Source organism: Pipistrellus kuhlii, unplaced genomic scaffold (assembly GCF_014108245.1).
Source record: "Pipistrellus kuhlii isolate mPipKuh1 unplaced genomic scaffold, mPipKuh1.p scaffold_m20_p_23, whole genome shotgun sequence".
Lineage (NCBI taxonomy): Eukaryota > Metazoa > Chordata > Mammalia > Chiroptera > Vespertilionidae > Pipistrellus > Pipistrellus kuhlii.
The window spans coordinates 12,288,592-12,316,296 of NW_023425522.1; the positions used below are offsets into that span (position 1 = coordinate 12,288,592).

General features: G+C 59.8%; 1 protein-coding gene across 5 annotated transcripts; it reads left to right on the top strand.

Annotated features, from left to right (window-relative positions):
* Positions 1-27,113, top strand: CAMKK1 (calcium/calmodulin dependent protein kinase kinase 1). Of its 5 annotated transcripts, none has more exons than XM_036452076.2 (16): positions 1-25; positions 8,345-8,746; positions 9,578-9,625; positions 10,341-10,394; positions 10,774-10,825; positions 11,108-11,241; positions 11,561-11,597; positions 12,377-12,398; positions 13,774-13,862; positions 16,610-16,809; positions 18,780-18,833; positions 19,751-19,824; positions 21,590-21,677; positions 21,847-21,975; positions 22,524-22,627; positions 25,235-27,113. In XM_036452076.2, the coding sequence occupies exons 2-16, from the start codon at positions 8,387-8,389 to the stop codon at positions 25,305-25,307; spliced, it is 1,518 nt and encodes a 505-aa protein (XP_036307969.1). In that variant the 5' UTR covers positions 1-25; positions 8,345-8,386; the 3' UTR covers positions 25,308-27,113. The 5 variants fall into 5 exon arrangements, with proteins under 5 accessions (XP_036307969.1, XP_036307970.1, XP_045442631.1 ...); XM_036452077.2 differs by lacking the exon at positions 1-25 and adding an exon at positions 625-783; XM_045586675.1 differs by lacking the exon at positions 1-25 and adding an exon at positions 7,328-7,428.
* Positions 27,114-27,705: the final 592 nt, after the last annotated feature.

Genomic DNA, 27,705 nt, shown 5'->3' on the forward strand with positions numbered 1-27,705 from the left:
AACAGCATAACCGATCCAAGAGCTGGTGAGTTCGCCAGGTGAGAGTCCCCAGAAACAGCTGCCTTGAGGCTCAGGCTGCACTGGAGAGTCCCCTCCATCCCCTTCTGGCCCAGCGAAGCCGGTCCTGCCGGCTGCTCGGAGCCCTTCCCCAAATACGACATTGCTTCCGTGTCCCTGACGCACCCAGCAGATGGCTAACCCCTGGGCTGCCATTCAAGGCCTTTCTCCCCGGCTGTCAACCTCGACCCGGGTTCTAGTCGCCCACCTCTCCCGGACCCTCCCCTAGTGCGCACCTCGCTTCAGCCCCGCGCCCCCGGGAAGGAGGGGCGCTCGTGCCCAGGCCAGGTCGAAACTGCAGGGGACAAAGGGCTTTCTGGGGGAAGCACCGGCCCCCGATAGGAAGCCCAGGTTGCGGGCTGGAAGGATTTGGGGGGGACTCCAGCCAGACTGCTTCGGGGCGCCGGGGGCGTCGAAGGCTCGGCCCCGCTGCAGGGGGAAAGGCCCCTCGGGAGCCACCGGCCCGCCGCGGCCCCGCCCCTCCAGGAGCAGGGCGGGAATCCCTGGCTCTGATTGGGCGGCGCCGGGGAGGCCGCGCGGCCTGGCCAATGAGCGTGGGTCCGGTGCGGCGGTGGGCGGGGCAGCGAGCGCCGCCTGGAGCCCGGGCGCCGGCGGTCTGAGCTGGGCGATCCCGGCCCCGGCGTGGCGGGCAGGGCGGGGCGCGCGCCGCGGGAGCGAGCCTGGCCTCCCCCAGGGCCGCGGAGACCGTCGCCCGGCGGCGCCGAGGTAGGGGTCTGCTGGGGGGTGGGGGTGGGGGGGGACCTGGATCGGGGAGCGGGAGGAAAGGGGAAGCCCGGACGTCAGCTGGAAGCCTGCACGGGAGGGGGGGGCGGTGTCTGCGAGGCCGAGTCTACGAGGAAAGCTGGGACCTCTACCCTGCGGGGTCCCCCCACCCCCCGCTTCTATCTGCGGGGCCGGCCGTGGCTGCGCGGTGTCCCCCAGAACCTGCTTCTCTTGCACCGGCAGCAGGACCGCAGCTACGCGGGCGCCCCGCCATCTGCGTCCTCTCCCCGGCTCAGGTCTGCGGAGCTGCGTGCACGCCCGGCGCCCCACCCGCCGCCGCCCCAGTTCCTGGTGGGAGGCCGTGTCTCCGCGGGGTGGGCCCGGACGGGGCACCCACGTGTGGATCTGCGCGGAGCGCTCCTCCCACACGGCCCTCCCCTGTCTCTTCGTTCAAGAGCTGGGGGGTGTGGGGACGGGGCCTGAATGGGGCGGTTGGGGAGTGTGGCCTCAGCTGCGCAGTCCTCCCCGGCCCAGGGCGGGGTGGAAGGGGGTGGAGCAGGGCGGTGCCGGTGGGCGCTGCGGCTTCTGGGGCCCAGATGGGCACAGAACCATCGGCTCGGAGGGCGTACACGTGCGCGGGGACCTGTGTGTGGTGTTTGGAGGCGGGTGTGCGGGTGTCACGTGGACACGAGTGTGCCTCTGTATGTGTGTGTTGGGGAGGGGGGGAGTGGATTACAGGGATAAGTGGTGTGTGAGGGCTGGTTACAGGGATGTTGGCATCCCCTTCTCCCAGAGAGGGTGTGTGTGTCTTGAGGGTACAGGAGTGTGGAGAGAAAGTTAGGTCCCAGGTCCTAGGACTGCACCTCGGTGGGTGCAGAGGGGGGTTGCTGTCTGCCCAGTGGGCCGAGGAGCACAGGAGGAGCACACAGCTTGTGTCTTTGAGGGTCCCAGGGAAAATGCACTGGCTTCCCCCACAGCTCGCACTCCTTCATTCAGCACGTAAGATTGTGCACCCACTGTGTGCCAAACCGCGTCCTAGGCCCCCAGACTCTGGTGACACTTAACTCCTCTTGATCTCTCACCCTCAGCCCCACAGCAGGCAGAGGTATCATTTCGAAGCTCGTTGGACTGAGTCATTGCCCTGCTCAGAATCCTCCCCTGGCCTTAGAGACCCTTCTGGTTTCTGTCTTCCCCCCTCTCCCCCTCCTGCAGGCCAGCCCCTGAGTCCCAGCCAGGAAATGGCACTCTGTCTTGGACAGGGTGAACTTCCATCCTCTCCCCCTCTGAAATCCTTACTCCGTGTTCTTGAAAGAGCTGAAGTGCCACCTCTTCCAGGAAGCCATCCTGAGGCCAGGCACCGTGAATGAATGACGGGGCCTTTTCACCCAGGTGTAACTGATCGCTGCCAGGCCCCTCTCTCAGTGGCTTCAGACAGTGAGCTCTGTCCCCCTTCACAGCCTGTGTAGTTGCTGTTCCTCTGCCTGAAATGCCCTTCCAAGGTGCCCACACCGCTTTGTCCCTCACTTCAGATCCCGCTCAGACAGCGCATCAGAGAGGCCTTTCCTGACCACACTGCAAAAATACACCCCCAGCCCCTCACGATTTCCCTTGCGCTGTTGTACTGCTCCATAGCGGGTACCACTTGACGGGTCATCTGTTAATGGCAGGCTTTCTTGTTTGTTCCTTCTTGCCCTCAGTAGAAATGAAACTGCATGGAAGCAGGGCCTTGATCTTTTTGGTTCGCTGCTTTATTTCCCAGCAAGCTCAGTGAGTGTTGGCTGCATGAATGAATGGCTCTGGATTTGCATCCAGGAGTCTGTGTCCCTGGCTGCTCCCCAGCCTCTGAGCCCCCAGTCTGAGAGTCTCCTGCCCTTCTGTCCTCCAGATTCCAAGTTCCTGGTCCAGGAGAATGGTGACCATCTATCTGTATAAAAGGCTCCTATGCTAAGTTGTCCTTCCCTCTGTCCTGGTAAAGGACGTCACATAGCAACGCCCAGCTTCCTCTCCCTAGCGACCACTAGCCTTCTTGCAGGTCCTCAGCCCAGGAACACGACTTGCTTTATAACCAGGTGCAAACACTTTACACTTTAACCAAGTGTCTGTGGAATGTCTTCCCATGCCTCATCTCATTTGATCCTCACAGAAGTCCTGGAGTAGGTAGATAGGAGACTCGGTGGAATCCTATTTTCTTTTCATTAGCCGGAAAAATGGAGATTTAGAAAGCTTAGAAACTTGACCCCACTGAAAAGAGGTAAGAAATGGTGGACCTTGAAAATGACTTCAGATTTTCTCACTGTGCCGAATATAGTCAAACCCTGCTACAGATAAATATTTCACTCTTTGTTCTCCCTGCGTGATCTACAATAATAATCTGCTTTGGCTGATATTTACTGCTGTGTGGCAGACAATTACCTGAAAGAGAAGTTGGGTTGCTTCACTGGGCTGGAAAAAGTTTAGCTAAATCAGAAAGCAGGTATAATTAAGCAAGTTCTATATCTATAAAAGGCTAAGCTGACTCGCGCATGTGTGACATATATATATAAAACTCTTGCTGGCACCAGTAGCATGCATGTGTTTCCATCTGTCATTGTCGATTGTGAATTTGGTTGACACTTATAGAGAAAGGGCGAATAGCGATATTAAAATGTCGCTTCAATTCATTTCCTTTCGTGCACGCATTTGTGCACTGGGCCACTAGTATTTGCATGATAGAGATGTTCCCTCTAGGAACTGGTGCGGAGGATGGGATGGGGTTCGGTCAGGATGTGAACCTAGAGTGGGGAGACCTGTGTGGCCGAAGCAGTTGGGAAAGAAAGTGGAGGCTGGCTCTGGGTTTTTAGAGAGAATCACCTTGGTGACCTCCTCCCCCCGCAGTGGGGAGATTCGGGAGGGAGGACTCCCAGGGGACATGTCCGAGTTGTCCTCCGGCAACAAAGGAGGGGAGGTGTGCTGCTGGCAGAAGGCACAGCTTGTTCAAAGGCCTGGCAGCAGAGCCCGGTCTGCCGTTCAGGAAGCTGGGGGTAGCATGGTGCGGCCAGAGTGGAGTGTGAGTGGGGGTGGGTGATGGGGAGGGCTCCTGGGTTCCTGGCCTGGGAGAACTGGGAGGGTGGCAGTGCCATCACTGCAATGGGAACGGAGGAGAAAGGGCAGACTTGGGGGACATGCCGAGTTACATCGGGGCCCTGTGGAGTCTGAGCGGCCCAGGAGCATGGAGGGGAGGAGACAGCTGGTTGAGGAGAGCTGGGCTGGAGGAGGTGCACTGGCAGAGGGTGAGGTCTGGACACCATCAGCCGAGGGCACTGCGGCTGCGCTGAGGGCTGCTGTGCAGCATTGGGCAGAGCCCACCTCGGTGCGTGGGGCCTCCCCGGGGACGGTGCAAGGGGGTGTCCTCGCCGCAGGCATCCTCAAGCATGACTTGGCAGCCGATGACGCCCGGGCCTCCCTCGAGGGGAGTGAGTCATCCCAGGCAGAGGCGGGGAACGGGAGCCGCCAAGGGCACCCGTTCTGGGGCCATCCAAACACTCGTCAGGAGCATAAACACGGCTCGGGCGGACGAGGTCGGGGCCACCTTCTGTGTCTGGCCCCGGGTGGCTAGACCGCCTCCTCATATCTTTCCCATCTGGCTAGTCCTCTGCCCAGCAAGGCCCTGTGCTCTCTGGATTGCAGCTGGTCCCCTGCTCAACCTGGCCCTGGCGTCCACTGCAGCCTTCCAGGACTCAGACTGTGGCCGTCCCAGCCAGCGATGCTTACCCAGCTGTGATGAGGGCGGGAGCTGCCTGCTCTGTCCTGCTCTGGGCCTTCTCTCGGGGGCCCGGGTGAATGGGACTCATCTTAAGGAGGAGGTTTGGCCAAGCAGGATCTGGAGCCAGAGTCTGCATCCCTTGGGAATAGCCAGACACCTGGGGGGTGGGGGCATTTCCTGATGGGGGCAATGGGCCAGGCCTTGCCAGAGCCAGGGGGCAGAAAAGAGGCTCTTGCTTGGTGGCTTCCTGCCAGCAGCACATCCCAGTGCCATGTTGCCCGGGCACAAACTGCTTCATTTCCACGTCCTTCTATAGCTGTGGGAGTTGGCAGGATGGGAGCCGTCCATCTGGTTCACATATGGGGAAACTGAGGCTCTAACACCCTCAGTGACTTAAGACAGCACAGCCCCAGCCTGTGAGGACAGGATTGGGGTAGCTTTTCCCAGTGCGTGAAGGCCTGAGCCTGACCATTCGCAGCAGCGGGCCTAGGCTGGACCCCGGGAGGCTCCGCGTACCCAGAGGAGTCCTTGCTCTGACCTGGGCCTGGGTCCCAGCCACTCTTGTGTGTCTCTTTGCCCGTGTGGTGTCCCCTAGTTATCTGCCGAATCCGTTGCTACAAAGCATCTTTCAGGGCCCAAGGCTGGGGCGGGCCTGGAGTGACCCCTCAGGGGAGCCCCCAGAGAGACCTGGGGCCTCCCCAAGACACACAGCCCAGCCCAGCCCAGCCAGCAGCCTCAGGATGGCGAGCAGGTGACGGTGTGGGAAGTTCAAACGTGACCTGTCCTCAGGTTCCCATGGCCCCCACGGGGCACGTGGTCACATGTACACACCCATACAGACTGCATGGATGGATTTCTGTCTCCATGCAAATGTGTGCCTACGTGTGGGTCCCCAACCCCCCGCACACACAGACACACAGACACATGCCGCCGCCCCAGGCCCACAGCCCTGCTCGTGCACATCGTCTCACGTGTGGACACGTGCCCTCTGGTGCACAGGCTGGGGCGCCAGGCCCTGTCGCCTGGACACGAGGCAGGAGCCCGGGGCCTCCCTCCCCGGCCTCCTCCTGCACAGACGTGCTTAGTCACCTGAATGTGATCCAGGCGGGAGGGAGGGTGGAGGGCCTGACGTCAGCCCTCGCAGCCGCCCCGTGCCGCCCGCGCATCCATCTGGGCGACAGCGTGTGCCAGGCCATCACAACAGCAGCAGCAGCAGCAGCACAACTCGCTTTTACGGGGCTTCCTCCGTGGCAGGCCCCGCTCTGAGCCCCGCATGGCGTTCACTCCTTCCTGCTCACAGCCTCCGGCTCGGGGAGCTGGGACGGCGCGTCCCCCCCATTCTGCAGGAGAGGAAAACCCAGGCGCATGGTGCAGGCCCCGGCCCCTGGGCTTGCAGCCAAGAAGGTGCGGAGCCTAAACCGGGTCCAGGCCCCAGGCCGAGGCAAGAAGGCTCTGCCCTGACTGGCTGTGTGACCCCAGGGCCATCCCTGACCCTGGCTGGGCCTCTTTCCCCTCCGAGAAAAGGGAAAGGGAGATGACAGCAGGATGGCCTCAGGCTGGGACCACAGCCTCCCTCAGGAAAATCATGCAAATTATATGGGCGAGCGCCACCTTTGCCTCTGCCCTTTGCCCTCTGCCGGCGGGGGCTCGGTCCCACGGTGCCTGCCCTGGTCCGGAGGGCAGGAGCTCCTGAGGCCCATTCATTCCCTACTGTGGGCTGGGCCTTCGGTTGGTTGGGGTCCCTTCTCCGAGGCTGTTTCCCCATCAAATGGGGATGGGGCTGTCATGATCACTATGGCAACCATTCGTTCATTCATTCATTCAGCAGACACTTGCCAAGCTCCCGCTCTGTGCCAGGCACTGCTGCAGACACCCATGGTTTTACGGAGACAAGGCAGACAAGAGCCTCAGCGTATGGAGTTTGTGTTCTGATGGGAGGACGGGGGCCACAGAGTGAGGGGGACAGGCTTGGGGGGCTCCCTTCAACGCTGGCCTCTTCCTTCCTGTAAAGGGCCTGGTTCCCAAAGCCTCCCTGACACTGGAGCCCCATTCACTGCCCCCTTCCCTTCCTCCAGGGAGGCCTCTCGTGTCCCGACCACTCACTCATTCCTTCTCTGCTCTTCCAGCGAGCCGCCCTGATGCTCCAGCTCTTCTCCTTCCTCATCTCCTTAAGGGAGACCTGGGCCTCTAGCCTCCTCAGCACCCCCCCCCCCAGACCCCCTCCCCTGCACCCCCCTCCCCACACACACTCCCTCCTCCAAGTGCAGCCTCCTCTCTGCCTGTTACCAGCCTGGTTCCCTTCCCCCTTCCTTTCCGCATGTCAACAGCAGCTCCGCCTCCTCCAGGCTTCCACTCACCCCACCCGGGGTGCCAGGCACAGGGCTCTGGGATGCCCCCTTACCCACGATCCTTTCCCAAGCCTTGCTGTGTCCCTAGGGAATCTGGGAAGGGAGGGTCTGCATCCCTGGTACAGATGGAGAGACTGAGGCTCTGAGTCAGGAGGGAGCCTGCCCGCAGCCCCACAGGAGCTTGGCAAGGGGGACTGGAAGCCAGCCCGGGCTCCTCTGTGGCCAGTGGGCTCCGGTGAGCTCTGCCTCCTTGACAGCTGTCAAAGCAAGGTGCCGGCGGGGGGGCGGGGGGGGAATGAGGGGGTGAAACAGCGAGACCCGTGTTCTCCAAGTTGCTCTACTGGGTCAGAGGAAGTTACCGCCAAACAGGAAGGGCAGAGGGTCGGGGGTCACTCACTTCCTATTCTCGAGAAGATGCCTCTGCTTGGCCCAGGAAGGGGGTGGGGCGTCGAGCTGGGGTGGGGCCGGTGCTTGGCCTGAGGAGGAAATGGAGCCCCAGCCTGCGTGTCTGCGGCGTTCAGCTTGGGGTCCAGCTGCAGCCCAGGGCTGTGGTCAAGGGTAAGGGCGAGGGCTGGAGGTTGGAGGCTGATTCGGGGTTCAGGTTCTTGGCCTCCGGCCTGGTTTGGGGCCCAGACGGCAGGAGGGCCAGGGAGGGGAGGGGGTAAGGCCGGGCCAGGGGGAGCATCTCAGCCTGAGCAGGTGGCATACATTGTGGCCACACAAATAAACTGGGAAAAATAAGTGAAGTCTCTTGACAGCCACCAAAGCAGCAGCCCCTCCCCTGATGGGCCCTGTTCTGGGCCGCAGGCTCTGCGGGGCCGGAGAAGGGGCTGATGGGAGGCTTGCCCTGTGGGCCTGGAGAGGCCTCTCAGCAGGAACGAGAGAGGCTGGAGCCCCAGGGTGAGGGCTGAGGGTGAGGGGCTCGGATGTCCACAAGGCCTCCCTGGAGGAGGTGAGTGGGCCCGGAGCATCAGGGGGCCCCTGCATTTGCCAGCGCCCAGCTCAGCTTCCGGGCAGCAGCCTTGGAATGCTCTTCTGTCTACTGTCGAGGGGTGAGGCTGGTGAGTCACTGGGCTGTCGGCTGGATGCCGGCCTCAGCTGACCCTGCACTCTGCTTCTCCCGAGGCTGCTGGGCCTGCGGGGTTCTGCCCGGGTCCGTCTGTCCGGGCTCCAGACCATCAGATCCTCCCTGCTTCCCTGGGAAGCCAGCAAGGCGGACACGAATGTGCCTGTTTTGCGGGTGGGAACGCTGAGGTCTAGAGGGCTGGTGTGCAGCAGAGCCAGATTCCAGAGTTCCTGGAAATCCTCCCGTGTGCGGGGACGGGTCCACGTTTGGCTACTGGCAACCCAGGCAGAGGGAATAGGAATGGAGACGGGACTCCTAGGGTTGTGGCTACAGTGGGAGAAGGGCCTAGAAATCTGACCTCCTGGCTCCATGGCCGGAACGGAAGCCTTTTCCGCCCTCATTTCTCAGGTTCCCAGTAAGGCTGCACGGAGGACCCCCTTGACCGTGGCCATGGAGGGGGGGCCCGCGGTCTGCTGCCAGGATCCTCGGGCAGAGCTGGTGGAGCGAGTGGCAGCCATCGATGTGGCCCGCTTGGAGGAGGCGGACGGTGGCCCCGGGCCCGCCAGGAACGGTGTGGAGCCCCCACCACGGCCCAGAGCGGCCTCCGTGATCCCCGGCAGCGCCTCAGGACTCCCCCTGCCCCGACCCAGCCTCTCCGCCAGGAAGCTGTCCCTGCAGGAGCGGCCGGCGGGAAGCTGCCTGGAGGCCCAGGCTGGGCCTTACACCACCGGGCCTGCCAGCCACATCTCCCCGCGGGCCTGGCGGAGGCCCACCATCGAGTCCCACCACGTGGCCATCTCGGATGCAGAGGTCGGTGGGGCAGCGCTGGGGGGCGCTCACGAGCTTTTCGGCAGTCTTCCGGGAAGACCCTCACTATTCCTTTCCCTGGGGTAGCTTTTGGTTTTGCATACCCTCAGAGTGGAGGAGCTCACTACCTCACAATAAGGCCTCTTCCCACCCGGGGAAGCCCCAACTGAGCCAACCTCTGCAATCTATACCTCCCACCCTCCCCGGCCCCACCCAGTCCCGGCTCTGGACTGGGAGTAAACCCGCCCCTGTCCCCCCTGAGAGATCTGAGGACAGACACAGGGTCCTCCCACCCCGAGGCTTCCCCAGCTTGAACCCCGCCTGGAGTCCTGCCTTCTGGAGTCTACTCTGACTCAGAAGCCGCCAGGCTCTGCGCTCCCCCCGGCTCTGTCCTTGCCACTTAGATCTGAACGTGAACCTGAGGACGGAGCCATCTGTATCCTCCAGGGGCTGAGCCTTTTCTGCCTGAGCGAGGGCTCCGGCCTCTTGCCCCTCTTCCCATCCTTGTTCGTGCAGTCCAGACCTCCCCTTCAGCGCCCCCGGGAATGCTTGCTCGTGGCTTCCTTACAGACGCGGGTCTCCCAGACCTCGGCGTCCAGGCGGGAGTCCGTGCGTGTTTCCTTAGCCACGGCTCCCCATTCCTGAGGGTGCCTGTCCCTCTCGGTGGTCTTGTCACCACCAAGTTTCTGCCCTCCCAACTGGAAAGGTTGCTGAAAACGCCTGGGGTCTGGGAGTAAAGGGGCCTGGGCCCAGGATTGATTCCTAAACAGGATCCCGAGGTGAGAACAGTGCTGCCTCTGGTTCAAGCTTTACCTGATGCTTCCTCTCCCCCAGGACTGTGTGCAGTTGAACCAGTACAAGCTGCAGAGTGAGATTGGCAAGGTAGGACTGAGACTGGCCGGGAGCGGCAGGAGTTTAGTTCGGGATTTTGCGAAGGCAGGCTGCCAGGACACTCTGCTCGGGCAGTCCCTTGTCCTCTGGGAATGTGAGGCAGACAGGAAGGCCCAGGCCTGGGGGTGAGGAGAATATTGTCTCTTGTAGGAAATGACTGGTGTGGGTGGGGCAGATGGGAGATGAGTCCTGATTCCTGACTCCCCAGAATTGTGTTTTTTTTATTTTTTTTTATTTAAATATGTTTGTATTGACTTTTTTATTTTTATTTTTATTTTTTTTTAGAAAGAGAGGGAGAGAGAGGAAAAAAATAAAAAACAAAAAAAACATTGATTGGTTGCCTCCTGCATGCCTCCTACCAGATATTGAGCCCTTAACCTGGGCATATGTCCCTGACCAGGAGTCAAACTGGCGACCTCTCGGTACATGAGATGATGCTCAATCACCGAGCCACACTGGCCAGGGCTCCTCAGAGCTTTGATGGAAGACTAGAGGGGCTGGGGGAGGCATGGAGTGGCATTGAGGCAGGCAGGGGCAGTTACCAGGGCATAGAACCCCCTGTCTGTCTGAAATTTAAGCCCATTGGTGGTGGGAGTGGAGATAGAATGCAGGAGGAGGGGGCCAGCGCTGTTCAGACTCCCCTTAGCCTGAGCTAGCCCTGGAGGAGGGTGTCCACCCAGCGGGGCTGATCGGGGCCTATTCGCAGGGAGCCTACGGCGTGGTGAGGCTGGCCTATAACGAAAGTGAAGACAGGCACTACGTGAGTAAAGGGATGGGAGGGAGGTGTCGCCCGAGCCTGGCCCGAGGAACCTGGGGGGTGGGCAGGAGCTGTGCTGGGAAGACAGCGGACCACGCTGTCTCTGAAGGGAGTGGACTTCCTGTCCCTAGGGGCATGCAGAGGAAGTGACCTTCTTGACCCTGGTCACAGGCAGCCAGAGGCTGCTGCCTCTGCGGGGAGAGCTCCAGGAAGGCATTTCGGAGAGGAGGGGTAAGGCCCAGACTCAGATGTGGCCACCTGCTCACCCGGCTTCACCACTCCCAGCCACACCCTCGGTGGCCCTGCAGGTGCCCCATGTGGCCAGCCTGGACTGCCCCCTGGTGGCTGCACACCAGTGACATGCCTGCCCCTCCCTCCTCAGGCCATGAAAGTTCTTTCCAAAAAGAAGTTACTGAAGCAGTATGGCTTTCCACGTATGTACCTATTGGGTCCTTTTGCTTGGGGGCCCCCTAGCTGGGGTTGTGGGGGGCGGGCAGGGGGTGACAGAGGAGGAGGAGACCTCAGGCCCTAGCTAGTTTTTGGTAGGACTGGGAGTGGAGGTGGGACAGCGTGAGCAAAGGCCTGGTGGCGGGCATGTGCTTGGTGGGTTGGCGACAAGACCATGGTCTTGCAAGATTTTGCTTGAGGCTGGTTGCCGGGCGACAGTGAGGCCCAGACTCCTGCAGCTGAGGCCTGCCTCTCCTTCCTGGCCGCAGGTCGCCCTCCCCCGAGAGGGTCCCAGGCTGCCCAGGGAGGACCAGCCAAGCAGCTGCTGCCCCTGGAGCGGGTGTACCAGGAGATCGCCATCCTGAAGAAGCTGGACCACGTGAATGTGGTGAAGCTGATCGAGGTAGGAGGTGGCGGTGAGCGGGTGGGTACCCCTGCCAAGTCCCGTACAGCACAGACCCAGGGGTCCTGCCAAGAGACAGGTGTGGCTGAGGCCTCCACATCCTTGGGACAGGGACTGCAAGGAGGCTTCAGGGGTCAGTTCAGTTGGTCTGGAATATTCTTGAGGCCTCACGGAGGGTGAGCGTCCGTGATTCCTGAGGCCGCATCTGCCGGTGGATAGCTGCAAAGTATCCTGGGGGCGCTGGGGCTGGGGAGGACGAGGAGGCTTGGCGCTTCATGCCTCCTCAAGCCCTCCCCCCGTGTCCGCTCCCTCTGACCAGGTCCTGGATGACCCAGCGGAGGACAATCTCTATTTGGGTGAGTGACCCAGCTCATTCCCAAAGCAGCTTCCCTGGGGTGGGTCCACGGGCTCCTCGGGGAGAAAACGGCCTTCAGGGGGCCAGGGAGGAAATAACACATCTCCGCCCTGGACCCCCTTGCCCAGCCCCGCTGAGCCAGGCTCACAATATCCAGGTAGAGTCCAACTGACATCTCCAAGTCCCCGCTCTGCTGATCAGAGAGACCATGGGCCAAGTAGACTCAGGAAGCAGGCTCCCTGATGTGGGCTCCCAGGCCCTATCTGCTGGCTCTGTAGGTGATAATGGTACCTACCTCATGGAGTTGATGCGAGGAGCGAATGAGTCATCACATGCAAGAAGACGTGCTTGCCATGAATGCTAACGTTGCTGTTAAATTAAGTGCCTGGTGCCTGGTTCATGCTTGGGCTCCAGAGGCCACAGGAAAAGGGACAGAAGGAATGAGCACTGGCTTACAGATGAGAGGCCCAGGCTTTAGTCTCCACTCCCTCTTCTATGTGCCTATCGGTTAGGACCTTTAGGGACGTTTCTGCCCCTTCTGAGCCTCAGTTATCCCCCCTTTCCCCGTCAAAGGGGTCCATGTTGTATCAGATGAGGCAGGTCCATAGTAGACCCCACTCTTACCCGTTCACCTCCTCTCACACTATGGGCCCCCCATCCTGTCCCTCCCTCAAGGTTGCCTGCCCCCTCGCCCACCCTCCCGAGCAGGGAGGGGCCTTGGCATCACTTGCTCTGCTAGCCTGGCTGCAGCTTACCTTCTTCTCTTTTCTTTTCTTCCAGTGTTTGACCTCCTGAGAAAGGGGTGAGTTCCCCATTCCGATCAGGCAGGTCAAGTCTCACCCAGGCCTTCCTTTCCCTTCCTGTGTCCCTAGTCCCAGGGTCAGCTGCTCTGGGGGAAGGCGGAGGCCCAGGCCCTGCTTTGGGAAGCTCTGGCGTGAGGGGGGCGGGGGCTCGATGAGAGACCAAGAGGTCATTGAGGCCAGAATAGTCAGGGAGCCTCTGGAAGGGGGGCAGGCCCGGAAGAAGTGGAAAGAAGACTCTGATGGAAGAGGAGTAGAATGGAGTGTTTCTCAAGCAAAAGTGTAGAGAAGGGGCTCAACTCTAACCTCTCGTACCCGTATTCACATTGCACACAGTTTCCTCGGCTTGATACGTGTGTGAGCTGGGTGGGTGGGACTCCGTTCACTCCCGTTTACACGAGGGGAAGCTGAGGTTTTCAGAGCGGGGGAAGTGGCTTGCCCGGCAAGAGACCTGGCAAGTCACTGATGAAACCCAGGGATCTAACTCGTGTCTGCCTTACTTGGCCACAGGTTATTTGCAAAGCAGCAGCCATGGAACTGTGGCTGTGGGCCTGGGTGGTCTGGAAGCCCTAATTCCTGAGGCCTTGAACCCAGGCTATCACTTGTCGCTCTGCTGGGGGACTCCTAAAGACCTATTTGGGGAGGAGACAGGCAGGGGTGTCCCTTTAAGGCTCGGGGGCTTTCAAATGTGTGTGTTTTTGTAATTTATTGATCTGAGAGAGAGACATCAATTTGTTGCTCCACTTATTGATGCATTCATTGGTTGATTCTCGTATGTGCCCTGCCCGGGGAATCGAACCTGCCACCTTGGGGTATCGGGACAACTGAGCTGCTCGCCCAGGGCCTTTCATGTGTTTTTGACCTCCATTCCAATGTTTCACAATGCCATTTATATCTGTAACTGAAACCAAAGTTTTACAAAACAGCACCTCTCCTTATTACACGTGATATACTGGGCTATATTCTACTTCATCAGGGAAAAGGCAGTGTCAGGGTCCAGCTTGGGGTAGTCGCCCACTAAACTGACTTCATGACTCTCTATTGGGTCTGGACCTGCCATTTGAAAAAGGTTGCTCTCTATGGCATCTTTACAGCTGTTTGATGATAGACAATACAGTACTTAGAAGAAGGAATATGCCCATCAGAAATTAAGACAAAGCTAATTTGAAATTACAGTGACCGTGAAGGGGTCTTGGTGTCTGTGTATTTTTAAATGTTTATCACCTATGGGAGGAAAAGCTACTGTCTTAGGTTTTGGGGACCCGTTTGAGGATAGAGGGCTCCTGGGAGGACTCAAGTGGCCCGAAGGTCCCCGCCCCTGTTCCCCTTCACCTGCTGTCTGCCTCTGCTCAACACCCCTCGCCCCGCCCTCCGCAGGCCCGTCATGGAGGTGCCCTGCGACAAGCCCTTCCCCGAGGAACAAGCTCGCCTCTACCTGCGGGACATCATCCTGGGCCTGGAGTACTGTGAGTGAGGGCAGCCTGCCTGCTGCCTGGGACAGGGGACAGGGGACAGGGGACAGGGGACAGGGGACAGGGGACAGGGGGCAGGGGGCAGAGGTGGAAGACACCGGAGAGGGCGGAGCCCAAGCTGAGAAGGCTCTGAGCAGGTGTTGTCAGTCAGTGCTGATCTGCCAATCAGCTTCAGCTGGGGGTGAGGCCATGGACCTGGGGGCGGGGCCTAAACCTCCTTAAAGGCTAGTGGGGTGGCGTCAGACTTGACGTGGCTTGCGCCAGGTCTTTCCTGATGCCTGGTCGTCATCAAGTCATCCTGCGCCGCGGGTGTTCTGTCTGCATCTCTCCCCTGCTGAGTTCTCAGCCACGCCCAGCCTCTCTGCAGGGCCTCTAGAGGTTTGGGAGGGAAGAGATGTGTGTCCAGCCGCTCCTCCGAGCCTGTCTGTTATGGAGCCTGTGGGCGGTGGCCGTGTGGGTTTAAGGGACAAGAGCTCAGGAGGGAGGATGTTATCTTAGCCTCTAACTCCAAGTCCCTTTGTTCCTATCGACTCACTCCCTTAGGAGGACCTGCTGAGTGGCAGCTGGGGCAGGGGGTTGACAAGGACCTAGATGTGAGCTCTAGGATCTCATGGCCTAGCAGGAGGGACAGGAATCTAAGGAGGCAGCTGGTACAGTGCAGGGCCTGCCTAAGCTGGGGAGGCACGGGAGGCTTCTGGAGGATGCCACTTGGGACCAGGGCCCCGAAGATGAGGAGGAGTTCGTTGGCCAGGCTTGCGGGATGGGTGGGAGAAGTACAGCAGGCAGGGAGAACCAGGTGGGCAGAGGCAGGGAGACCGGGTGGGCAGAGGCACAGAGGGGGTGGGTGCGGACTCTTTGAGAAAGAGAGGAACTTCAGTCTGGTGGAGGCACGAGGGCCGGGAATGCCTCCATGGAGGACATTCGTGACTTCATCCTGGCGTGCTGTGAACTCGCAGGCTTTGAGTAGCAGAGAGGCGGGATAGGGTTACACCTCAGAAAGCTCTGTCCGGCAGCTGTGTGGTGGCCGGCGAAAAGGCGGGAGGCAGCCAGCTGGTCAGGTACGAGGCTGTTTCCGCAGCCAAGTGACAGATGGTGAGTCCTGGATTAGGGCAGTGGCGGTGGGGAGGAGACACGCAGGAGGTGGGGTGGCCAGCACCAGTCCTGGGGAGGGCCCCCAGACACCTGGGCTTCTGGCCTGGTTTGGGGAGCAGGAGTGGGACCCGTCTCTTTTAAGATCTTAGCTTGGTTTGTCAGGAGCATGGTCTTGCCCTGGGGGGGGACAGATGAGGGCCCAGTGGAGGTGACAGGAATCAGGACTGTCTTCATTGCATCTGGGCCACTCAGATGCCCCCAGATTAATATTCTCTTCATGCTGGACGGGTGAGCCCAGGGGCTGGACAGGCAGGAGAACGGAGCCTCGGGGTGCTGAGGACTGCCTCGTGGTTCTGGCCCCTCGAAGGCAGACTTGAGGCCGCCCAGGAAGGCTCTGGCGGGAGTGTCCAGCCTGGTGCTTCTGGATGGAGCACGTTCGGTGGTGCGGCTGTGAGAGCAGCTGGATCTGGAATAGATCTTAGCGTTGGCTCCATGGGACTTGCTGATGAGCTGGCTGTGGGGTCTGAGAGAGCGACCTGAGCAACGGGCAATACGCTGTTAACGGGAAGGAAAGGACTAGAGGAGGAGCAGGGGTCTTCTGTTTTGTTTGTTTGGTGGGGATTCCCGGCAGGGAAATGGAGTTCTGGATTAGACAGACGTCTTCTTGAGAAAGATTGAGGTGCCTACTGGATATCCATGTGGACAGGGAGCCTGCGTTCCGGGCAGAGGCCAGGGTTTGAGAGAAGGGTTTGAGACACTTTCCATGGCCAAATACACAGCCTCCTGAGACGGATAGGTATACGTCACATCCCTGTGCTCACCTGGTGCCATCACTGTGGGACCATTGGTGGTGTTGTTGTTACAGAACACTCTCTCACTCCGTCCCTTGGCCCCCAGCCTTCCTCCCCTCCTCCGCTCCCCTCTCCTGCTTCCCAGCATCCTGGGTCTGTCTGTCCAGGGGAAAGTGTTTGCCGAGGAAGGAGCCTTCAGTGCATGGCAGTGGGGCGGGCTCAGTGCCTTCTCCCAGCCTGAGCTGCCTGTCCCTTCCCAGCCGTGCTGAGCCCAAGAAGCAGGTTGAGTTCCCAGCCCACTAGAGAAGGCTGACTCTTCTCCAGCCATGTGCACCCTGCAGGCCCGAGGCCTGGGATGTCCCCTTCCCTGGATCTCCTTCAGCCCAGAGTCCATAGGGCTCAGGCAGTGCCTCTGCAGGATGCCCTGCAGTCCCACCCCGAGTCCAAGGAGGGAGCATCTCTGACCGTCTGGGCGGGGGGATGGGACTGGGAAAGACTGGTAGGCTTTGGGCCTGCAGACAGTACCCACGTTATCTCTGGGAGAGCCAGAGATGGCCTGTGAACTCCCCTCCCCCAGTTTCCTCTGACCTTCCCGCAGTAACAGGTGCCTTGATTGCCATAGAGAGAGCACTGGACTTGGGGTCCCAAGGCCCCTAAGAGTCCATTCCTGAGTCTGGACCGCCTGGCTTGGCCTCAGTGCCTTCCCTGCAGAGCAGAGCAGAGCAGAGCAGAGGGCCCTGCAGTCCTCCTCTGAGGTCCTCCGGCTTGAGACAGGCTTCCCAGGCCGGGCGGCAGGTTGTGGGCCGTGGGCCTGGGCCGCAGCCGGTCGGTCGGCGCTCCAGCTGCCTCTCTCTGCAGTGCACTGCCAGAAGATCGTGCACAGGGACATCAAGCCATCCAACCTGCTCCTGGGGGACGACGGGCACGTGAAGATCGCCGACTTCGGCGTCAGCAACCAGTTCGAGGGGAACGACGCCCAGCTGTCCAGCACGGCTGGCACCCCGGCGTTCATGGCCCCCGAGGCCATCTCCGATACCGGCCAGAGCTTCAGTGGCAAGGTGGCTCCCAGGGCCGGGGCTGGGGTGGGGCTCAATGGAAGGGGTGGAGTAGCTCGCAGCGAGGCCTCGTTTCCAAACTGAGGATGCCAGGGTTCTATATCTCGGGGGTGACACCGAACGCAGTCCCCGCCTTCATAAATACTCCTTCCTAGAGTCCGACAGACCCCCCAACTTTGGCCTCCTCTCGTGTCCCAGCAAAATGTCCCCAAGGCGCCCCGGCCAGCTGCTCTGCGCTGAGTTCTGGACGGGGCTGTGGAGCAGACAGAGCCCAGACAGCCAGCTCTCTGCCCTTCTGGACATGGCAGGGTTTGAACTAGGCTTTGAAGAATGGGGAGGACTTGAGGAGGAGGTGGGGCCCAGAGAACATGGGGACACAGGCTTAGGGCACCGTGGGGCTTGGGCAGTGCTAAGGCCTGGAAGTTCAGGTTTCCTCCTGAGTGAGAGGCAGCGGGCAAAGCTTTCTGAGCTGGGCCTGCAGTTCCGTGTGTCCCCAAACGTGCCCGTTCTCAGGGCATTTGGATGCCCGTGTGGGGGGTGGGTGTGGAGCTCAAGAGAGAGGTCAGGGGTGTAGTTGGAGATTTTTTTTTTAATTTAAAAAAACACACATATATTTATTTTAGAGAGAGAAGAAGGGAGAGGGAGAGGAGATAGGAACATCAATCAGCTGCCTCCTGCATGCCCCCAACTGGGGACCAAGCCTGCAACCCAGGCCTGTGCCCTGACCGGGAATCGAACCAGTAACCTCTTGGCCTGGGATAACGCTCAATCCACTGAGCCATGCCAGCTGGGCTAATTTTCAATTTTATGTAATTCCAAACTTACTGAAAAAAGTCACAAGAATAATACCATATATAATGTGTGTGTGTGTGTGTGTGTGTGTAATTTTTTACCCAGATTCACAAATTACTGACATTTTGACCTATATGCCTTCTCACCACTCTCCCTATAGTTATGTGGAAGTGAATGACATTCTTCTTAACCACTGGAGAGCTAAGTTGGAGACCTCCTCCTCCTTTATCGTTAAATACCTCAGCAAATATATATATATTTTTTAAGAACAAGGACATTCTCTTATATAACCTCAGTACAGTGATCACATTAGGAAACGTATCGCTGATGGAAGACTGTTATCTAACCAGCCTTGTTCAGATCTCACCCCTTGTCCTGATGCCTCCTCAGAGCCTGTCTTGTTCTGGTTCAGGACCGGATCCAGCGCCCGTCGCGTAATCCCCTTGTCACATCTCTGGTGTCCTTTCATCTGGAAGAGCTTGGCTCCTGTCTCTTCCCTGACCTTGACATTTGGAAGAGAACAGGCCTGTTACTTTGCAGGATGATGTCAGTGTGCGTCTGTTTGTGTTCTTGGATTGGATTCAGATGAGGCATCTGTAGCGAGAATATGTAGGTAGAGGTTTGAGAATATACTCCCGTACGAGATAAAGCCGATACCAGCAGAGGAGGTGGGGCTCCAGAAAGGGAAACGGAGCACATGCTAGAACCAGAGCGTGGGGGGTCTGGGGAGGTACGGACTAGGCCTTGGCGTGGGCAGGGTCCGAAAGAAGGTCTATGGCGGCTTCTCCAGGGGATCACTGGGATGAGGGATGACGAGCTGGTCTAGCACCTGTACGTTCAGTGCACCATCGTTTCCGGCCGCATCTGTGTGACGGGCACAGCACGTGTGGCCTGTGGCTAAAAGAGGTCTGCGTCTGTTGAGTTGAAAGTGTATCTAGCTTGGGCCTGTTCCAAAGAAACCTGGAATCCCTGGAGGGCAGGGGCCCTGTTCTGATCACCTCCGGGTCCCAGGGCTCCGCACAGAGCCGGGCGTGGAGCCCGGGCCTGGGAGTGTGTGCTGAGCGAGCACATGACCGAGGAAGGAGGTGCCCTGCATGCCCTCTGCCACAGCCCACCGGAACTGGCAGGCAAGGGGTGTTGGTTCGTCTTAAGGGGACTGATGGGAGCTGTTCTCTTTCCAGGCCTTGGACGTGTGGGCCACGGGGGTCACGCTGTACTGCTTTGTCTACGGGAAGGTGAGTGCTGGGTGGGTCCGGCCGAGCCAGGATGGCAGACAGGAGCGGGCCCTTCCTCTGTGTGCTAACGTGACATGAGATTTGAAAGAGGCCACTTGTCTCAGACAAGATCGAGGGGAAAAAGGCTTTTTCTGTGTCTCTCTTATTCCCTTGGGAGGGGATTCATGTGGAAGCATCCCGGGATGGCAGGTACGGACGGTGGAGTCACCACCACTCCAGCCGAGTGCTCAGTTGACCTGTCCTGTTTTGTTTTGTTTTGTTTTTAAATATATTTTATTGATTTTTTACAGAGAGGAAGAGAGAGGGATAGAGAATTAGAAGCATCAATGAGAGGGAATCATCAATCAGCTGCCTCTTGCACACCCCCTACTGGAGATGTGCCCGCAACCAAGGTATATGCCCTTGACCGGAATCGAACCCGGGACCTTTCAGTCTGCAGGCTGATGCTCTATCCACTAAGCCAAACCAGTTTCGGCTCCTGTCCCTTGATGCCATTTGTTTACACACATTCACTCAGTCATTCATTCAACCGATCGGTTTCGACTCCTGCTCTGGGTCAGGCTGGGCCTCGGGGACACCCAACACTGACTCGGCCGAGATCCCCGTCCCCAGGTGCTCCCCCTCTAGTGACCACCCTGAGAGGCAGGCGGAACCTCGGTGAGCGTGTTCCCAGACCCCAGGCCTGGCGGTGGAGGCTACCATGCAGGCAGCATAACACCAGTGGGGACACCCTGCCCCAGGGTCTCCCCGGTGACTGATTTGGTCAGTCAGTGTTTGTTGAGCTTCCGCTGTGTGCCAGGCCCTGCACAAGGGAGACTGGGTTCCTCCCGGCCAATGGGGTCCTAGAGGGTGGGGGCCGGCCTCCAGCGCGAGTGAAGGCTCTGGGCCTACACCCTTCGTCCGCTCCCTCCCCGCAGTGCCCATTCATCGATGACTACATCCTGGCCCTGCACAGGAAGATCAAGGAGGAGGACGTGGTGTTTCCCGAGGAGTGAGTAGTCTGCCCGGCGCCGAGGCTCCTGCCCACCCCGGGGAGGCAGGTCTCTGGCAGAGCTTCTGCCCTCCGAAGGCCCCGGCTCCGCCTGCAAATCTGGAGGTGGGGGCACTGCTCCTGGGAGGGCCCCGAGCAGCCAGAGGAGGGACTGGCTCAGGGCCTCTGAGACATCGAGTCGGATGGATCTCTGTGCAGCCAGCGGGAGCTCTGAGGCTGGGGAGGGCGACCATGTCACACATTTACACTGCTCCTTCACAGAAGGCCTTGGGGTGCGGGGGTCTCCAGGGCATCCCCCAATCAGACCCTGGACCCATGGGGAACCTCCACTGCCCCCTCCCCCACAGGGGGGGGCAGGGGTTCCCAGATGCCGGTGTGCTGCCCGTTTCACAGATGGAAAAAATGGAGTCCTGGGGGAAAGTTATCAGTGGGGCCTGGGATTTGAAGCCAGTCCCTCCTCCCTCCCTCCCTTTGTGACTGAGGTCTCTGAGCCCAGAGGGACTGGATAGAGAGGCCGCCCCGCCCATCCACAGTTATTCTGATAATGACGCTGGCTACCAAGGTGCCTCAGTCTTCAGGGCCTTCTGCCATCTGCCCAAGGTGCCCAAGGCAGATCACAAGCCAACCTAGGGTTTTCCTCAGTGATCTCTGCTCTCCCATGCCCACTGCCTGCCTGGTCCCCAGGCCCTCTGAAGTCCACCTCTTTTCATCTCTTGGCTGCATTGCCACCTGGGCGCCTGCCGAGGTCTCCCGGCTGCCAGCCTCCATCCAGTCCAGCCACCAGAGTCGGGCCAGGTTGACCCCGATAAAGCACAACAAATCTCACCGTATGTTCAGCTTTGTGCGAGGCTTCCCAACGCCCACAGGCAGAGGCCCCGCCCGGCCCCGGCCCCGGCATTCCGGGCTGCCTGGGTCCTGCCACTGCACAGCCTCCTTGCCCCGCAGCCCCAGGCAGCTGCATTCCCATGCTCCCTGCCATTGCCTGCCAGGCCAGCGTTCTCCCTGCCAGGATTCAGGACCTAGGACAGCAGAGGGCACCAGGGCCAGCAGTCCCAAGAGTGGGTTCCCTCTGCAGGCTGGTAGGGATGGGCTCCCCAAGAATGGAAGCAAAGAAGCCCAGAGTTTGGGCAGAGACGGTCCTGGCCCCCCGGCACCTGAGTCCCTCCTCCCTGCCCTCACTCTGCTGGGCAGCCACATGCTAACCTGCTCACCTCTCGGGCCTCGGTCTCCTCTGTCATGTGAGAATCTTTCCTGCCACCTCCCAGGTGGAGGAGGGGCTAAGACGGCGAGTGGCGGTAAAGGTGTCCTGGTGTCTTTTTTTTTTCTCGTCTTTTTTTAAAAATATATATTTTATTTATTTTTTACAGAGAGGAAGGGAGAGGGATAGAAAGCTAGAAACATCGATGAGAGAGAAACATCCATCAGCTGCCTCCTGAACACCCCACACTGGGGATGTGCCCTCAACCAAGGTACATGCCCTTGACCGGAATCGAACCTGGGACCCTTCAGTCCGCAGGCCGAAGCTCTATCCACTGAGCCAATCCGGTTTCGGCTGTCCTGGTGTCTTATAAAGTGACTCTTTTCACATTATTCCAGGGGGCATCCCTGGGGGTGCCCCCCTGCTGTCTGAGCAATGAGGGTTGGGTGTGTCTCCGCCCTGGGGTGCTAGTCAGGGAACCCCTGAAGCAGGATGGGGAGGGAGAGGTGGGAAGGAAAGGATCCTCACCAACCATCTCCCCCTCATCTCCTTCCTTCCTCTCTTCAGGCCAAAGGTCAGCGAGGAGCTCAAGGACCTGATCCTGAAGATGCTAGACAAGAACCCCGAAAGGAGAATCGGGGTGCCAGACATCAAGGTGGGGGAGTCATGGGCCTCCGTTTCTCCTGTGAAGAGCCCTACCCCAGGCCTTGTGGGTGGGTGGGCATTGGGCTCCTGCAAGGCTATTGTTGGTGGCATGCCCATGGGCCTCTGCTCACTGGGTGTCTGTGCGTGTGTCCCTGACCCGCCCCCTCCCGACTTTGCAGCTGCACCCATGGGTGACCAAGAATGGGGAGGAGCCCCTCCCCTCAGAGGAGGAGCACTGCAGCGTGGTGGAGGTGACCGAGGAGGAGGTGAAGAACTCAGTCAAGCTCATCCCCAGCTGGACCACAGTGGTAAGAGGGTGAGGGGCCTCCATCGCCTGAGACTAGCTCTCTGCTGGGCCCCGTGGGGGTTTAGGAGGCCACCTGGTGGGCCAGCCCGATGCTAGGCCAGAGGCCACTGTTCTGCAGGCTTTCCCGGGACCGTCCTTGCTGCAGGAGGAGGAACGGAGTCGGAGAGCCCGGGTGCAGCCGTCTCTCCCGCATGCCCCTCAGGCCGCTGCACATCTTCCTCTGCGCTGCCTGGCATAGCACTCCTTACTCCGTCCTTCCCGCCTCCGCTCGAAGGCTTTTCCCAGGCCCTCAGGATAAAGCCCCACTTTCAGCTTGGCATCCCAGGCCCCTCAAGGTCTCCTTCTGGCCTCTGAGCCCCCCAGGCGCCAGCTGCACCGGGTTCCTGCCAAATCCCGGAATTCACCCTCAGCCATCCTCTTCCCTGCCCTTGTCCTTCCCTCTGCTGGAATGCTCTTCCTTTCCCTGCCCACTGAAAGCAGCTGCCCCCCAGGGGGTCCGCGCAGAGGTCTGGCCTGTGTCCCTCCTGCTGACTGACGTGCCCTCCCTAGATCCTGGTTAAGTCCATGCTGAGAAAGCGTTCCTTTGGGAACCCATTTGAGCCCCAAGCACGGAAGGAAGAGCGATCCACGTCTGCTCCAGGGAACGTACTGTTGTAAGTACCGGTGGTCTGAGGCCTGCAGGGCACCCCCTGGGATGGGGTGGGGGGGCGGGCACATTCTCCCACGGTCACTATCCCTGGGCTGTGCAGGCTGAGCTCAAACCAAACTGTAGATGGAGTCGCAGACAAAAGGGGTCAGTGGAAGCAGAGTTTATTGAGAGAAGCCAGTCCTGGAAAAGGTACAGCTGGGGTCCCCGAAGCAGGCCAGGGTCCAGAGCCTCTGCTCCATGTGGCAGGGGGGTGTAGTTCAGCATCCAAGTGGGTGAAAATCTGTTAGTCCTATGAGTAGAGTCCCAGGTGGCTCACCGCCCAGGAGCCAGGAACCTAGCAGGCTGGAGAACGAGAGAGAGAGAGAGAGAGAGAGAGAGAGAGAGAGGGGGGGGGGGGGGGGGGGGGAGAGAGAGAGAGAGAGTGCGCAAGCGCAAGCGCGAGCATGAGCGCACACTCTTTTGTACAATGCTTGCTAGCTTCTGATTGGCTCAAAGACTTCTGCTTTAGTAATCTTCTTGGGATTAGCCGTACGCCTTGCTGCCTTGTGATTGGTTATTTGCAAGCTGCCTGTCTTGGTGATATCTATACATGTCTCCCGCATGTGCCCTCCTTTCCCGCCCAGCTGGGCTGTCTTAGGAACTGCGCCTGGCTGGGTTCCCTGGTTCTGTCTCCCCCTCCCTGGTCCTGGTCCTGGTCCCTGTCTACCTCGCTTCCCTCTGTCTCCTCAGCGGGAGACTCCACTGGGCCTCGGAGGTGCCCCGTTTGCACCTCGTTCCTCAGCCCCCGGTGGAGTTTGCAGCAAGGCCTCATGTCTGCTCCTCACAGAAGGGCGGCTCGGCTGTGGAGGGAGGGCGCCTCTGCCCACTTCCGGGCGTGGGGCAGTGCTGGCTGCTTTCCTGAGGGGCCCACGCTCCCTCCAGCCATTGCTGGGGCCCTGTGCCTGGTCAGCGCCCTGGAAACGCTTGTTCAGTAAGTGAGCATGGACAGGCCAGCTGCCCGGGCTCCTCTGCTGAAGGCTCCCCACTGTGAGCCAGGCATGTGCGGTCACCACCTGCTAGAAGTCAGAAAAGCAGTTCCTCCAACCTCCGAGAGCCTAGTCTTCAGCTTGTCCATCTTCTCCCACTAAAATGAAATAAAAGCCAGTTGGGGGTGCCAACAGGGAGTTTGCGCACAGAGCTGCAGACAGAAAGCCAGGCGAGGGTCCTGGGCCCGCATTTGGCCCTGGGACGCGGGTGCCTTCCTCTGGCTGGGAAGGGAGCTGCCAGGAAGAGGAGCTGTGTCTCCAGCCTGCTGTGTGGGGAAAGCGTGCTCCCCTGAGAGGGAGCCAGACACAGTGCAGGTACCTCGGCCTCTCAGGAAGGAGCATGTTCGCTTGTGCTGTCCAGGGGCCCAGACAAGGACGCTGGGAGGCCGCCCTTTCGTGAGTGGGCCCTTCAGAAGTGCCGGGTCCCCTCATCATGGACAAGCTGGTGTCTGCTCCCTGCCAGAGGCTGCTTACCCTCAGGGATGTCCATATACCAACCTCTTTTCCTCCTCATGACAAACTTCCTGGTCAGGGAGGGGTGAGGGGTAGAGTCTGGGCGAGGCATCGATGTCACTGAACTTCCCATTCCCTTGTCTCTTCAGTAAGTTGGCCAGGGCTGGGAAGGGGCTCCTCTGACTCCTCTAGGTCTGCAAGCCTCGGTGATAGAATTGGGCTTAGTGCAGGGGATCACATACTTAGCATCCAATGCAGCCACTTCTGAGAGTGAGAGAGGAAGCTATATGCATAGTCACATGCATAGTCAAAGCCATGCCAGCAAACCTGGCCATCTGGACAGCCAAGCTCAGTGCCTGTGACTCAGCGCCCCCTAGTGGTGGGACAGGCCAGTCACAGGCGAAAGACATTCTGTACCCACCTAGTCTATGCCTGGCACAGGGCTGGAGTGCAAGTGAGGAAGGGAATCATTGTCCTTTTATATACATGTTAATGGGGAGACAGACCAGGTCCCTTTCTTAAGTTTTGGGCCTAATACTCTCCAGCTATGAAATTCTATAATTCTGTGACCCAAGTTTAATTTTGAAAGGCAGGTTTTACATCTTAATAGAGTCCCAAATTTGCCCCCGATTGACTCCGTTTTGCATGCCTTGGGATCATTGTTGAAGCTCTACAGTTAAGTTAAATGGGATGGATCCTTTTTTAAGACATCAAACCCGTTCATTGGTCATTTTAAAAAGTGAGGTCTTGAGGGGGAAGTCAGATACTGGAATCTGTTGAACGTGTGACATCATCCCAAGATGGACGGGTCACTCTATCTGTGCACAAGACAAAGAAAACGTACACCCAAAGCCCCCCTCCTGAGACTGTGGGGGCTGATCTAGGCCACCATGGAGGGCCTGTGAGGGCGCAGGGAGGTCAGCCAGGTCAGATCGTGTGAGGCTCCAGACTTCATCTCTGGGCAACAGGGAGCCATGGAGTGCTGTAAGCCACAATTTGGGGTAGGGAGACCAGCAGGGGGCCACGATGCAGGAAGGTGAGCTTGGGATGCCCGTGAGTGTGTGGGGGGGTGTCCTTTAGGAGTGTGTGTTCTGACCCCTGAGGTCCCTCTGCCCCTTGGGTCCCCCGAACAGGAAAAACGGGTGTGGCGAAGGCATCAAGAGCCCGGAGCTCCCTGGCGTCCAAGAAGACGAGACTGCGTCCTGAGTCCCTGCATGCGCCCAGGGCCAGCCAGCAGCACGCTCATCCTACGCCTCCAAAGGCCCCTGCACTCATGCCGACCGCCGCCCCTGCAGGCAGGGGGCTGGGGCCGTGGACCCTCTCCTGGCTCCCCTCCCCCGTCATGCTGCATGACCTCTGCGCGTGTCTGAGACAGGATGGGAAGGCGCGTCATCTGGTGTTTGGAGGGCAGGGCTCCCTCGAGCCTTCCTCCTAGTCTTGGCTCCCCCCACGGAGCCTGTGGCTCACCGGCAAGGCCCAGAGGCGGAAGGCAAGAAACCAAGATGGCAGGAGGAGGCCTGGCTTACCCCGGCTGCAGAGACATCCTGCTGGGGCTGGGCAGGTCCGGCTCAGCTGCCACGCGCACGGAGGGGTGTGCCCTGCCACCTCGGCGGGGATGGGGGGCGCTGCTGAGAACGCTGGTGTGGAGTCTCTGAATCCCCGGTGGGTGTTCCGGGGCCTCGCGGGGGCCCGGGCCGGTATTGGAGAATTCCCGTTCTCCTTTTTGTTATCTTTTGCTTTTGTTTGTAACGTGGGGGCAAGGGGCTACCAAGACCTGCTTGGGAACGGCAAATGACCTCTCCAAAGCTGTGGGCGGTTCCTAGTGCACCCCACCCTTACATGCACCCAGGTGAGCTGAGCTGACCTTGCTGGATGGTGTTGCACACCCAGCACTAGCCAGAGAAAGGGCTGAATTAGACTCTGAGCTGAGACCTGAGCCAGGAACACCACGTCTTCCCTGCCCGCATCCCTCCCTCTGTGGCTCCTCGGAGCCGTGGCAGCAGAAGGGACACCAGGGACCAACGTGGCGTGAGAGCCCTGGACTCCCAGGGCCGTGGCCTTGCAGATGCCGAAGCAACTGGAGCCCAGCCTCCAGCCCCGGAACCAGCTTCCCCCTCTGGGAAGCACAAACTGCCCACGGTGAAGGCCACCCTAGAGCGGGGCCTTGGTGGGGCGTGCAGCTGGCAGGCGGCCATGGAGAGGCAGGCCACTGCCTCACCCGGACGGTCATCATCCAGCCTGCCCCGAGCCCGAGGGCTGGAGGGTGTGTGCGCGTGTCGGCTCGACCAGGCGGGGGGCCGACATACGGGCACCCGCGGGAGTACTCGATGGCTCGGTGTGCGCTGATTGACCTCGAGATGCTCCAGAGATTGACCTCCGAAGGAAAGCTAAGCAGGACTCAGATACCTCCCCTGCACACGTGGGCCAGCCCAGGGTGACAGCGGCGCCGGCGTGGGCTTCATCTCACAGGAGGACTTGTGCCCAGAAGGAAAGGGAGGCCGGGCCGGAGGAGGCTCCCCCGCGCGTCCCCGTGCCCGTGGGTGCCCGCCGCGCCTCCGCACACGCATGTGCGCGCCCATCTGCTGCACAGCACACTCGCATGTCTTGCCCTGGCACATGCATCTGTAACATAGTTTCTACGTCTGTTTAAGACCAGGAGCGGCATGTGGCCCGTAGTCACCGGGTCCACGTTCCTCCCCGGCTCCTCTCCACAAGGCATGGCAACCAGGGCTTACGGAGACGGCTCGGTACTGTTTGTAAGAAAACTTCATCACAGAGTTCACGGAGGCCGGTCACCGACCTGCACGCTGCTTCTGAGCGTCTCTGCGCTGGGGCCCGGCGGGCGGGGTCTCCAGGGGGCGATGTCCATCGGACTCGCCCTGGCAGAGCTCCAAGGGGAGCCCAGCTCTTGAATGTAGCACAAGCGATGAGTAAACTCCGTAAGAGTGTTTTAAAAATTAACTTCTCAGGAAGTGAGTTTAAAAAACAATAAAAAGCCCTTTCTTGAGTTAAGACAACAGCACTTGGCGTGAATATTCTGTGCCTCTGGGTGTGTTTTCTCACCGGCTGGCTGTGCTTGCATTTCTGGGAAGGTCTGAGCAGGACCGCGGTGGGAGGGGCTCTGGGGAATGAGAGGGAAGGAGGGGAGGAGGGAGGATTGGCTCAGGCTGCTGAGCAAGTCCAGTGGCTCCTGCTTGGAGCAGCAGGGTGTTTGGGAGCCAATGGGCTGCCCGTGCGGCACCAGCCTGTTTCACAGGGGCCCAGGGTGCTGGGGTCTGGTCCTGGGGGGCTGTCTGCTCCCCATGTGGCCGGGGTCCTGGTGGAGCCTTACCGGAGCCCTGTGATGCGGGCCCCGTGTCCTCCCTGTGCCCCCTTAGCCTTGGGCCCCGGCCTGGGGTTTTTGGACCCCGCAGCTTCCTGCCGATCCCAGGGCCCTCACGGCCACGATGAGAAGAGTCATCGCTGAGGTCAGGCAGCCTTGAACTTGGATCCAGCTCTGCCATTTAATCGTCCTGTGGCCTCGGCAAGTCGTTGGAGGAGTCTCAGTTTCCTTATCGATCGAAAGCGGATAATAGCGCCTCCTCGGGGTTCTCTGAGGTTAAAC

Coding starts and splice junctions, on each gene's coding strand:
- CAMKK1 (XM_036452076.2), top strand. CDS start 8,387: ATGGAGGGGGGGCCCGCGGTCTGCTGCCAGGATCCTCGGGCAGAGCTG. Junction 8,747..9,577: donor TGGCCATCTCGGATGCAGAG/GTCGGTGGGGCA, acceptor CCTCTCCCCCAG/GACTGTGTGCAGTTGAACCA. Junction 18,834..19,750: donor ACTGCTTTGTCTACGGGAAG/GTGAGTGCTGGG, acceptor CCCTCCCCGCAG/TGCCCATTCATCGATGACTA.